The sequence below is a fragment of the Meleagris gallopavo genome, chromosome 14 (genome assembly GCF_905368555.1).
Source record: "Meleagris gallopavo chromosome 14, MGAL_WU_HG_1.1, whole genome shotgun sequence".
In the NCBI taxonomy this organism is placed as follows: Eukaryota; Metazoa; Chordata; class Aves; order Galliformes; family Phasianidae; genus Meleagris; species Meleagris gallopavo.
In genome coordinates this window covers 8,569,963-8,583,869 of record NC_139417.1, presented here as the reverse complement: position 1 = coordinate 8,583,869, position 13,907 = coordinate 8,569,963, and the positions used below count along the sequence as shown (strand labels likewise).

Sequence of the window (13,907 nt, the reverse complement as noted above, 5' to 3'; positions counted from 1 at the left end):
CAGAAGAACATGCAGGAATGCAATCTGATTAAGTAGCTCAAAGAAACCAGGACAGCTGCATTAGGGCAGGTTATGTTTTGGTTGGTCAGTTGCAGGGGGGTTGTTTGGGTTCTTTTTTAAATTTCTTTTTTGTTTTAACCAAACTAATGCCTCTCAAGCCCATTCTGGAATGTTGCGTCAGACTAAGTGAACCTACAGCTAAAAGGCAGATCTATATGAAAGGCAGTATTGTGCAATAAGATGTGTTGTATAACCTGTACTGACTTCAGGAGATGTTCAGTACACAGGTACCAAAATAGAATGCAAGTTTTAGAAGTTGTCATTATGAGTCAATACAACACGACACACCAAAAGCATTTCCCCTTCCATCTATGTATAAGTTAAAGTCCTACCCAAATGCAGCAGATACAGCTTCAATTTTCTAATTAAAAATCAGACTTATGAACTTAACTAAAAATAAGGCCAATGGTATAGAGCAGTCAAAGAGACTTAGAATACCCAGTGTGTTTCTATGCTAACATAACAGCAGTCTATGAGCTCCTCTTTCCCACCAGAGGGAGGTCTCTCTCCACTGGCACAAGGTTACCAATGATATTGATAGTCCTATCAAAAGTCCCGTTTCAATAGCACAGTTGTAGCTTTACTTTATGCCAGCTAATTGCACAGATTCCAAAACCAGATATTCTCTATCTATGATGATTTCTATTCCTGCCTATTCCAGAAACTCTGGAATATGCCGTCGAGGAAAAGTTCTCAAAGAGGAAGATTTAAAGATACCAATTTCCTCTTTGAGCTTTTAAAAAGGAAGTCGTGGTTGAGAGCTGTAAGTGAAAGTGTTATTTCCATCCCTATGGAACTAGGAACATTACTACAATTGCCTTTTATCTAGAACTTCTTTTCTAACAAGAAAATCTCTACCTGACATATTCTGTTGGGAATTTTACAGATGCACTAAAGTTCTAGATCTTCAGAACATACATGAATTAAGACAACAGCAACGCAGAGTAACAGCCTACCTAGCAAGTACTAGATTCTGTCCTCAGAAATTATTTTGATCAAAGTACCGACAGATTAAATTCTATACCTGAAATTCTACCCCATGTCCACAAACACCCTACTTAGCCCTACCTTGGAGCTCAGGATCGGGCTAGGTGACTTCCAGCATCACGTATCCTGTGACAATACGTCCTTGCCACACTATTTGGTGGTCCTCGTTCACAGCACTGTAACTTCCTTCAAAGCAGATACTGTCCTAATTTTGCATAATGACTTACAGCTCTGGAATCCATAGAAACAAAAAACATTTCAACAAACTCATAGTTTGCCCCTTAATAATATGTGATTATACTGATTCCACGTAGCCTTAAAAGCCTTCTGTCATTTAGCGAATGAGTCCCTGTAATGATGGCAAGAAAATAACAAGGGGCCACAACTACCTATCAAGACCAAAGACAAGAACAGCTCGTCTGCAGAATGGATTCTTTCACATACAAATATAAAAAAAAAACTTGACTTTCCTTTCCCAAACAAAATTTAGAATAGGAAGAATTGCAAATAATTCATTAATCCTCCTGAAGACCGTATTTTTCTAGCAGTTGAAAAAAGTAAATCTAAATGTAGAAACGCTAGAATAAAGCTGCAAGTAATAGCACTGCCAGAAATGATTTACAATGCTACAGGCCTGAAGTTCATTCACCTATTATAACCAACAGCCAAATCAGGAGCGGTCAGTTAATTGTGCCAGAAGTTATGGGGAAAGTCACCAGAAATTTAAAAGGCAAACAGGCAGACAGAAGCAAAAATCCCAGCTTTGCACAGCCAGGAGATCTGGCTTCTACCCTTACTTTTAAGTATGACACGTCAAGAAAAGCAATTCAATAATAGAAAACAAGTCATCAAAATCTGCTTTTCTGCAGAGGGGCAAGAAACAAAAACCTTTTATAGTGTATTAACAATATTTAATCATTGAAAATACATCAAATTTTTAGAAAATCTATATGTAAACTTAATCTTGCTCAATATCCAGAAAAGGACCGACTCTACAAAGTGTCAGCTGAGAAGATAAAATGCCATTCCAGGCGACACCAATGGTACATGCAAATAGCAGCCAGTACCCAATGTCTTCCAAAGACACAGTACAAATATTTATTTGGCCTCTAATAAAGGTTTTCTTCTCTGATTTGAAAAATGGGCATTTCTATTCCTTCCTTTAAATACACCACACGCATCCACAACTTTTATATCTTCAGCTCTTGCATTCATTTTCTTTCTTATGGAAGAGACATTACAATAACAACGAGAACACATGGAACTGAACTACTAACCAGCACAACTTAGCTTGGCAAAGATACACTAAGTTCTACATGTCCTTAACTATAAGAAGCACTGGGATTTACCAAGGATAGTCAATTTCTACATTTTGCAAATGTTGTACTGCTGCTAGTGTTCACTGTGCTTTTTCACTCAACCAATGTTAAGTCAGCATTTTGGACTTTTTCTACCATAAGGCTGCTGAAGTTCAGTTTCTTCAAGAGTGAAGTAAACTTTGGGACACTGCTTAATCCAGTGTGTGCCCAGTGCAACACAACACAAAAATTGTATCTGATCCAGCATCTGGCTCCACCACAGTCATTCTACTGCTCTGTGGCAGGCAGATAGATGCTCTTGCAGGGGTTTATAGAATTACAGTCCTCTCTACCTTTCTACCTGAGGTTCCCACTTACAAACCAGACAAAAAAGGCTTACCTATGCTTGACAGAAACTTGATTTCTGCCAGTCTTCCTTCATTGGTTCTACTACAAGAACAAATACCTCTGAGAAGACAGACAAGTTGAGAACACCAATGATTTGCCACAGTAGGACTTCACTAAGCTTCAATCATGCTGAGTCCAAACACAGCAGTTAGAAGTATCAACAGAAAGCAATTATTGATCTGACTAATAAACAAACAAACCCATGGACAACCACATAATTTAGTAGCCGTGTGGGACAGCAGAGTCCAGCTGTGTCAGTGTGCCACTTAGAGTTGATTTCAATTACTTTCATTAGACAGTGAAGCAACCTAAACTTCTGAAGCTCAGTAAGGAAAAATTAGAGAGCAAGGACAAGCTAAAAGTATTTTTCCAGTGCAAAATAAGTCTGCCTGCTAAAGATGGATGGATCACTGCAAACAACACGTGCAAGTTTTTCAAATTAAAACTTTAAAAAACATATATAATCAAAGTGGTTTAAGAAGCAAAGTCTTACACTTGTAAGCACGGGACTAGGAGCGAGCCCAGACCACGCCACCAGAGGCCCAAGGAAAACACATTAAGCAGCCTTTATCACTGCTAAGTAATGTCATTCATTTGAGGTTTGTAAAAATTCATTTCAAATACAAAAGGGATTTTTGTTTGTTTTTAAAACCTAATCGATGTGTTGGTGTTCCTGGCACGGTACAGATGTACCATGACTGCAATGGATCAGCTCCAAGAATTACAGTATTAGCTCTGCAGCACTGGCTCTAGATGGTATCACTGCAGGGAAATCCTTTCGGCAGCCGCTCACCTCCGCGCTGCAAGGCTGGCAGCCCGTCTGCACCGCGCTCTGCTCCGGCAGTTTGCTGCAGTTTGCAGAAGCGCAGCTCCCTGCCCCGTACCAACCTTATAGCATACCAGCATAAAACTGGGTAGATCATTTAGGGTGATAATCACTCGCATAAAAATATTACTGCGTATCTGTGAGGACTGGCTGATCTCGCTGCTCTCTGCAAAATTTAACCTTGGAACGTTATGGAAGATCTCCGTCTCGCAGGGCACTCGGAATAAACAACGTCTGGAAGATAAAGTGCCTCTCAACAGACACTGCAGTCTGTGAGCAGAAAGCACCACTGAAAATAGTGGAAGCACTGTTCAGCTCTCAAAGACAACAACTGTAACAAAGATGAAGAGGTATTAGAGGAGAAATAAACAGCAGACGCAGCACCTATCTAAAGAAAAGCTACTGAAACATGAGAAACAAAGCATCCCTTACATAGATCAGCACCAAGCAGAACAGAGTATCACAGAGAATCTCTACAGGACACAGCAGCAACAATCTCTCATGAAAACCCCGCAGACCCATCTAAGTTTTATGAAACAGTATTACTCAAACACTTCTGGACAAACACCATGTCCAGAGAAGCCACCCTACACTTCGTGAACCTTGCCAAATTTGTGACCTCTGCACATCAGGCATAACACTATGTGAACAACGTGATTCCTTTTTATAATTTGTTGTTTTACTTGTTCAGTCAATATACTTGTATCCCATGTATAAGAAAAAAAAAAAACAAAAACTAATTTTCCAACTAGTTTACCAATGAATTTCCTCTGTTGGTCATGTAAATTGGATGTAGGACCCTAGACATGACCCAACAAAATGCTAAGGGAGATAATAGCAAGGGCAGAGCCAGTGGTTACAACCCAACAGTCTTACCTTTCTTTGCTACTCTGGCACACCACTGAGCACTATCGCACCGCCACGCACACCAGGACCTACACAAGACATCTCACCAGAGATTATTTATCCCTGAGAAGTCCATGCTGACTGTTACCAACTCACCTTCTCCTTCACGTGCCCAGAGATGTGTTTCAAAACTTGTTGCAAGATTTTCCCAGGCACCAACACACAGCTGAGCCACCTGCACAGCCCTGACCGTGCCTTTAGGGTTGGTTTTTTTTTTGTTTTCTTTGAAGATGATGCTCCCTACAAGAAACTCTTTCACACCTTTATTCCACATAATTTAAGGCCAGAAGCCATGAAGTACAGCCTTAATAAATTTTATCTGCTACCAAATTGACTATTTGAACTTTAATCTATTAATTAGCACTCGTGTAACCAAGATAACACGAGCCTGGTTAACTCAATTACTGCCCACACCAAATTACATGAAAACAGCAGTGTTAGCTGCCATTCTACCAGGAAAACTTGTGCCTATGCAATTTTCTTCAGTTAAAGATGGCCAATAATTCATAGTCCTTTTGGTATAAACCAATTCTTTATTTCCCATACAGTTGAATTCTCTGCTATGAAAGTCACTCCCATTAATCAGCCTAAGGCACTGGATTAATCAAGAAGTGTTTTTTTTGAAAGTCTGAATACACTGGAAATCCACTTTTTTCTGCCAAAAGCCTATCAAGCATTCCAGCCTAGGAGAAGTCACATGCAAACTATCAAACATTCTCAACTTGCTTATTAAATACATATAACACACACACACACACACAAGAAAATCAGGTTTAAGACTATTCCAATTAAGCACTTAGAGTTCCTGCCCTTTGCAGTGACAGAAGCTGAAGAAGCCTTGCATGCTTTCATCTGCTCTGATTCACACTTTTCAGAGCACTGCTTGCTCAGCACAGCATCCACTTCCTACATACCTGGTGACTGCTGTTACAGGCCTTTCCTACAAAGATTCATTCATTTGTAACTATTGCCCCCATCCTAAATAAATAACTAATAATCAAGTCTAAGCCTAAGATTCTAATTTTACCGCTGTATGAAAAACCTACAGTTGAAAGGACACATCACACTGCTTCTATAAACACAAGCAAGAAGAGCCATTACGCTGTTTTTCTATAAATGCACTACTAAGCATAAAAACAGTCAAAAACCTGAGTGCAGGTTTCCCCCTTCGCTCCTTCCACATTTATGTGTTGTCAGGTTTATATGAAAACATTTCAAAAAACAAATACAACTTTAAATACCTAATTTTAATTATTGTTGTTTTCTTGAGGTCTTGAAGACTCATCCCACTTTTATCATTAATAATGCTGGTGTGACACAGGCATTATCTCCTTAGTGCAGGCAGCTTTTGCACATATGAACTGCCCTTACACTAAGCAAACATTGGCATGTCTCAACCCAAACTAATTAACTATATTAATGTATTTATGTAATTCACTTCATCTTAAGGTTGCCTCTGCCTCAGAAGGTTTACTAACTAGTTTTCTAGCCAATATTTACTGATGCTCCCTCTCCCCACTTTCCATCCTTCCCTACAGATTATGCTGATACAATTATTTGCAGACTATACAGCAAACACAGGACCATTCATATGATTCACTAAAACAAAACAAACACGACTCCAAACCCTCAAGGAAAAAACCAGCAGCGCAGCAGAAAGGAGGCTCGAGAGGCAGCAGAGAGCACAGACAGGCAGTGCAGGAATCTGCTACTGCCATCGAAGCACCAGTGCCTGGCCCCACATGATTCATGAACTATTTTTACATTTCTCAAGGATTTCTCTTTGTTATTAAGTTAACATTTCAAAGTCTTATCTCTCAAAAAAGCAAAATTGGTAAGAGTCTTATTGATAAGCTTCTAAGAAATGTTTACAACTCCTACAAAAAAAAACTTATGCAGATCTAAATATACATCATCAATAGGATGATGACACATTCCTACATGAGACACACGTAGAAGTTCTGTAAACAATGGTAATAAGCATTCCTGCATGCAAATATTCTGTCATAATTTATGTTTTTGTTTATTCATTTAAAACATCACAGCATTTTAAGCAGCTTTTGTGATTCAAGATTAAGATTGTATTTACCATCACCCACCTTTTCCCAGCAGCACTTCATATTCTCTTTCATTGCATTTCCCATCTCCCTCAACTCTGTCCTCCCAAAATTCACCACTGTTGCCATGAACCAAACAGAATCCAAAACTCTGTGTTCTGCTTTATCGATTCTTTCTGCCTTTTGCAATGCTCCAATATGTAAAACGTACAGCAATACATTCCTGTGCATCATCTGAAACCCCACTCTTTATTTAGTTGTCACTATGGCTACTGATCCAGATACTCATTTGCGCAATTTTCATCAAGATTCCCCCCATCAACTTCTCACATGATGGTATTTCAAGAGCTATCACATGTTACCATCTTATTTACTACTACCGAGTTGCTATTTTAGATCAGCTAAAGATAAAAGGAATAAGCATATCATTTTTGACAGGTGTAAGAGGAGCCAAAGCTAACTAAAAATTTAAGAACAGCACTAAACAACATCCGGGTCTCTTTTAAGCTCTTCTATGAGTTAGCAGGTTTGCTCAACACTCAATGTTTTCTCAAATTAAACCACCTTTAATATGCCTAGAGTATTTATAGCCATCACAGGGCACGTGAAGGTCTTAAAATGCTTATAGGTCATGAAAACATTGATAAGAAGCTCTATGTACAATACTTTTAAATTTAAAACCAGTACAATAAAGTAAAACCTTTTACTTTGAGTCAAAAAACAGTTAAAAACTAAGATTACACTAAAAATAGCCCTATTTCAGGCACTTAAGTTCTTAAGAGTGTCCAAGAATGGATATCATAAACACTGTAGAGCCAAAACAATATTTTTAATGAATCACAGATAGCAGTTCACTCAATTACATGCGAGTAAATTGAAAGCCATGCCATAACTCAGCCTCAAGAAATTAAATGCTTGTCTTGTCCCATCATGCCCAGGTGTTGCATAACAGGGGATAGCTAACAATGGAAGGTTTAAGAACTTTGTTCTACTGCTCTTCATGCTGTGTCACACTACTAAAAAACACAGCATTAATTACTGGCTTCATTATTCCTAAAATCAAGAGCTACTTGGCCACATTTCACAGAAGGGCATGCAGGGAATCTAAAAAAGGAGTTAATTTGTACCAGGTGGAATTCTAGACTGTAACATCAGCACATTTGGAAGAAAATAACAGTGCTGAGCAACTGAAATCTGCACTTCGTTCTCTTCTTGTTGAAATTTAAAATTAACTTCACAGTCATTAAGTAAAATGGCTTTACTTGTCCCAGTTCAAACCCTAGTGGACAAAACGCGCACTACAGAGCCCGTGTATTTCACATAACAACACAGCTACTGCCTTTCTGAGGCAGTGGCAGGTTGATACAACAATGCATGTATTTTAATACCATTTCCACTTGCAATGAGAAAATACCTTGTATGCCATCTGCCACATCCCCACTCTATCGGATCCAAACAAGACACGCTATATATGATTTCAAGAACGTAGGAAGAGTGCCACACAAACCCAGCATGCTTTTAAATCTGCTTTCTGATAGCTCCTCACAATGGGATTTATTTACATGCTCAGACAATCATTTCTCAGTATTTGAAAAAAATAAATAAATATCGCACCACATTATTCACACAAGTCTGTGCCTTCAGATTTGTAATTATTGCTCATCTCAAAATCACTTACTCCAACATGCAAATTTTTCAGCACTGTTAGCGTTAAGTACTTTTAAGAACAAGCTGAGTTTCTGCATGGTAAGAAATTATTAACTTATGAGATAATTAATCACTAGCTACAACACAATCCTTCCTCACACAGCCACATATATTGTGGTGAAACGAAAGCGATCTGCAACATCTGGGGACTTGTTAAAATAAATAAGAAGTTTGCTATTCTTAATTAAAGCAAGCAAAACATCTTACCTTGCCTGTCTTGTGATCAAACCAGACAAGTGCATGGTTCCTGGACAGCACCTTACAGTCAAAAGTCGCGTTATTCTGAGCTGGCCGGCAGCGAGCCACAGAGCGGCCGATCTTGACGGGCTCATCCAGGTAGACATGGCGCTCCTGAAACGGATGGGAGTTGGGGCGGCAGGTGAAGATGGCCAAGGCTGAAGGCATCGAGGACAGATTGGGGTCGCCACACCAACCAGAGACGAAGAGAACCTCTTCTGATGCAGATGCAGATCGTCCTCCACAATTTTTAAGCCAAACCTCCACAGCAAGTTTACATTAAAGCACGACAAACATTATCGCATACAAGAGGCCTAACAACTCATTGTTTCAGTGTGTAAACTAATTCTGGCAATAATCCAGTGAAAAAGCCCCATTATGTCTTTTAACAACATCAGCAGTGGCCCAGAAAACGTCTAAAACGTACCACTTTCAATCCATCCTCCTCTGGAAGAACAGGAACAAGCATCTGATTTCTTCAGAGAGAAGGAAAGGCTCCTCGACAGAAGGAGAGAACGTCTTAAATCCAGGCAGATGAGTCATACAAATACTTTTGTTTGGGACCTCGACTGCCTCCCTTTTTTTCCCCCTTCCGTAAACAACGCTGACCACCGCACCATGGAAGCAAGGAGAGGTTTATGGAAGGGGGAAAAAGACCGGCGTCCTCCCTCAGAGCGCAGCGAGCAGGAAGGCGGCCGCAGAGCCCGCACTCCGCAGCGGGGACCGGGTCGCGTCACAGGGCAGTCCGCATCTCACCATCTTCGCGCATTAAAGCGGACGGGCGCTCTTCGGGCCGGGCTACCGGAGTAACACCGCTTTCCTCCCCGACCCCAGATAAAGCCAAAGCGCTCTACAGCCCCGCGCGGCCGCTCGGAGCTCGCCGAGGCACGGAGAAGCTCGCGGCTCCCCTCTCAGGGCGGGCGGCTCGCTGGGCCCCGGGCGCGCTGACAGCTCGCTGCGGCTCCGGGTCGCCGCCGGCGGGTGCGGGGTCGCGGGGACAGCTCCAGGAAGCGCCTCCGAAGCCCCTGGCGCGGGGAGCGGCGCTCCGGGCGGGGGGTTGGGGGGACGAGGGGGCGGCCGCGCGGCTCCGCTCAGCCCCTCCGCAGGTGGCCGCTCACGGGGGGCCTCACAGAGCCTCCTCCGCCCGCCGAGCGCGGCTCCTTCGGGCCCGGCGCTGTGAGAGGGCCGGGCGGCCGGGCCCGCTCAGTAGCTCTGCCTCTCAGGCGGCCGCCGACCGCGAAAACTTTCCTCCGACCTGCGGAGCCGAAAACAAGCCGGGTCAGACGCGTTCCTCGCCCTGCGCGACCCCGCGCGCCTCCCCCCGGCCCGCCGGCGCCCGGCCCCGACGGAGACGCGGGGCGCGGCGCAGCCCCGCTCCCTCCCTTACCTTCAGCGCAGCGGCCGCCATAGTGACTGGAAACCTACCCGGCGTAACAGCCGCGGCGCTGCCGGGGAGGGGCTGGGGTCGGAGGGCGGAGCCGTCCTCAGCGGGGCCCCGACCATAGGGAAGGCGCGGCGGCCGTCCCCGGTCACGGAGGACTGCGCAGCCGCGGCCCCGCTTCCCGCACCTGCGCGCTGAGCCGCGCGAAGCCGCGGCGGGGACGGGCGCCCGCCTTCCGGGTGCGCGGTACGGGGTTCTGAGGGCGGGCGGCTGCGAAGCGGGAGGAGAGAGAGGGGCCGCTCCGAAAGGGCGCGGCCGGGGCCGCCTGCAGGTGGGAGCGGGTCCGCGAGGGGAGCGGGGCGCCGTCTCTCGGCTGTCCTCGGCGCGCGGCGGCGCTGCCGGCGCGGCTCCGCCCGCTCTCCTCTGCTCGGCGCCTCCGGCAGCGCCCGCCGCTCTCTCAAGGTCGCGCGGCAGCCGGCGCGGAACGGGGCTCTCCGGTCCCGATTCGTTCATAAATCAGTCCGTATAAAGCAAACGAGCGGAGATTGTTTGATACGAGAGAGATGGTGGAGCTGCGCCAGAGCTATAATTACCCCGTGCCGAAGGGCTGGGATTAGGGAGAGGCGTTCCGTGGGGCCGGGGAGGCCGGGCAGCCCTGGGGCACAGAAGTGGCGCCGGGCCGGGCAGGGCAGCCAGCAGTGTGAGAAATGGGCAGCGCTCGAGGTAAGGCTGCAAAGTGCATCAGAAAGAATGGTTACAGGAAGATCTCAGGGTCTTCTTCATTTTTTCCTCCTCTTTTTTGGTTCTGTTTGTTTTGGAGGGAGGCTTGATGCGTTGCAGCCTTATTGTTCTCTGTTCTTCTTCCAATGATACAAAGGAGAAAAAAAAAAAGAGTGAAGGCAGGCTGTAAAGTCTGAGTTTGAAACAAGGAAATGAAATCCAAGAGGAGAGATAAGTCTGATATCTGAGGATAACAGCAGACCAATACATGGAAACTTTAGAACTGTTGATTAGTAATTTTCAGCTCTATTCATAGAAGCAAAACCAGCTATCGCTTTTAGCTTTCATCAGCCTTCTGTAAAAGGTTACAGTTGTGACAACTATAATTCTAATTTACTCATTTTTAAAAGAATGGTATTTTGATATGTCTCTTGTTTGTAGCATGCAGGGTGCCATAGTTCATCAAAAGGAGAAAAGGAGCATAAAAGGAGGATGGGGAAACAGAAATGAAGTCCATCAGGAGTTACACCCAAGGGAAAGAGAAGTAGAAATAATTGATAATATTTGGAATGGGAAAAGGATAAAAAGCACCAGCAACAAATGCTACTGTAGGTGTTGGAATGAAAATAATGTTTTTGAGAGTGTGTCTTGTGTTTTTATATGTATGTTTAATGGATAAAGGAATTTGAAAGTCAAGTCCAATATGGAGAAGAAGCATTAGCATCTAGGGGGAGTAAGAATGAAGAGAGCTGAGCGCTGTAAAGGTAAACAGCTGAGCAGTGGATGATTTAACTAACATTCTCTTTAAGTATATTTTTGCAGATCCAATTATTGAGAGGCAAACGTATTTCACACTGTATTATCTGTACAGTATCTTAAGGTCTTTTGTGACCAGCTGAATAAAAGAATATCCTAAGTTTACGTGTCCTTTAAACTCTAAGCCCCTGTCAAATATATTACGATATCCTGAGCTACTTCTATCCCTCAGAGAGATCCCATTATGACAACCCCAAGGGACATGCAACGGCACATGCCAACCGCTCAATGCCTTTGGTGCTGCCGGGTGCCTCAGTGAACAGCAGAGTTCTGCCTGTTTTCATCAGGAGGCCTAACCTGAGCCCTCCTCTGCGTGAATGCCAGCTCCCAGAGTAGTTGGATGGATACATATCTCTTTCAGACTTTTGTACTGCTATCTCAAATTGTCTAATGAGTTCAAAAGTTAGATACATAATATAATTCATACATAAATTAAAATACAAAGTTGGTTTCATTCTGGATTGAAGATATGAACTGTCACTTGGGTGTTTTATGAAGTCTTTGATGCTTATCAGGTAGTGCCCATCTTTGAACTGTGAAAGGGAACAGGTGGATGAAAACAGTTAAGTACCAAGTGCTCATGCACTGCACTCTGCAGGAGCAAGGAGGACCCATAAGCATGTGCTTCTCTTCTGCAAACCACTGTTTGCCACAAAATGCAGAGGGGCAGTAGCTGTGGCAGCCATGTTAGGTAAGGGCAGCAAGATGCCACTTAGTTAGCCATCCTTCTTCTGGGGAGGAAGTCCATGAAATTTAATGATAGCCATCATAACTGAGGGCAGAACAGCCTGCTCTGTAGCCATCTTGGATAAAGGAAATGGAAGGGAGGTGACTTGTATTTGTCCCCAAAAGAACTGGTGTTTGTTTCAGAAACGTGAGTTAGAACTTATGCACATACCTGTCAAACATCTGGATTTTGGATGGAGTGTATCAGCCTGCAGGAAAAATCCTTTAGTTCTGATAACTTACTGAAAAGTAAGGTCTTCTGTTGAATGGTGCTTGCTGAGAATTCTGAATTAACTGTGACTGCCTAAAGGAGGAAAACAGTGAGCATCGTTATGGACAACTCAATTTGTATTTCTGAATATCGTGTAATGGTGATCTAGAGGGCTGCCAAAATGTTATGTTAGGTTAAGGTTCTCATTGAGGAGGTGTTGTGAAATAATTGCTTGGTGGAAGATCTTGAGTCAAGATAAGTTGTTAGGTTTGGGACGAGGTGTGCTGTGTGAAAGAAGTTCCATTTGCAGTATAATAAGTAAGATGCAAATTGAAAATAAAAACACAATTAAAAAAAAAAGTTGAAGGTGTGCAGTTTTCTATTGAATTCTCATCCCTAGAACACCAGCAGTTTGCTAAATTGGTTTTTCATTGATTTCCAGGAGCACAACAAATTGTGGGTAATTGCACTATCTGCAGCTGTACCGAACTTTAAAACATGACTGTCTATAAAGGCATTTACTGTCATGTAGAGCAAAATGGGAACATAAAGCAAAGTTTGGACTTGTCTCTACATCCCGATGTTATGTATTTTGCCAAGGAAGCTTTCCTCAGAAGCAGCAGAATTAAGCTGAACTGTATTTAAAAAAAAAAAAAAAAAAAAAAGACAAATTGTTTCAGAGCAGTAGATTCTTGTGAATGTGTCAGTTTGGATGATACCAGACCATGATGTTTAAGTTCATAGCAATCACTTCCTGTCCACTTGAGGGCTGGGGGGAAGACTAGCTGGCTCACACTCTCAGTTTGCTGATCTGTAGTTGCTTTTTAGATGCAGTGACTGAAAATTACATTATTCTTGAGTGGGACAAGTGGTCTCACAAAATAAGTTGAACAAGAAATGGGATATTGCTGTGACAATGTGGTGATTCTCTCGACAATTTGTTAAAATATACTGCTTGTGGTTCTCAATAAAGTGTACAGTATTCTGAGCGTGCACGATAGTGTGCATCGTTGGACAGCCGCAGCACTGAATGGCGTCGTTTCATGGCACATCAGTACAGCAGTAATCCTACTGGAATTTTCAGCCGTGTGTTTGTAGGAGCTGCTGAATGCGTATGTATGCATTCTACAAATGTTTTCTCTAGCAGTGTATTTCTGTTATTGCGTGAGAAGTAAATGGAGCAAGATTGTCCCCTCTCATTACTGGATGATAATTACTGGAAAATAACAACAGGTATTAGCTAATAGCTCACTTGCTATTTCATGATTCTGTTAAAAAAGAGCCAAATTATCCTAAATAAAGACCTTCGATAGCACAAAGCCTGTAATACATCTAAGAGCTAATTTACCTTTTAGTTTTGCCTGCAAACTTTGCTGCTCAGTGTTTGACGCGCTGTGTGTGAACTGCTTTTGTAAAAGATTCTGTGTGGCCACACTGATGTGTGAGTGAAAAGAGTCTGACTGCTGATCTTTGCTTCCAGCTGCAGTGGTCACAGAATAGCTTGTATAAGTTTACGAGGCTTCTCTTTAAACTTATTAGGACTTCAGTGTCTGCAACTACTGTTTGA

The 13,907-nt window shown here is 43.0% G+C and overlaps 1 protein-coding gene across 16 annotated transcripts in view; it reads right to left on the bottom strand.

Moving 5' to 3' along the window:
• Nucleotides 1–10,030, bottom strand: part of SLMAP (sarcolemma associated protein) — a 79,065-nt gene extending 69,035 nt beyond the window's left edge. For all 16 annotated transcript variants that reach the window (XM_085235887.1, XM_085235886.1, XM_085235897.1 and 13 more), the window contains exons 1-2: nucleotides 9,874–10,030; nucleotides 8,457–9,741 (exon numbers count right to left, since the gene is read on the bottom strand). In XM_085235887.1, the coding sequence (XP_085092013.1) occupies nucleotides 8,457–8,654 (198 nt within the window). In that variant the 5' untranslated portion in view covers nucleotides 8,655–9,741; nucleotides 9,874–10,030. The remainder of the gene's footprint in view (nucleotides 1–8,456; nucleotides 9,742–9,873) is intronic.
• Nucleotides 10,031–13,907: the final 3,877 nt, after the last annotated feature.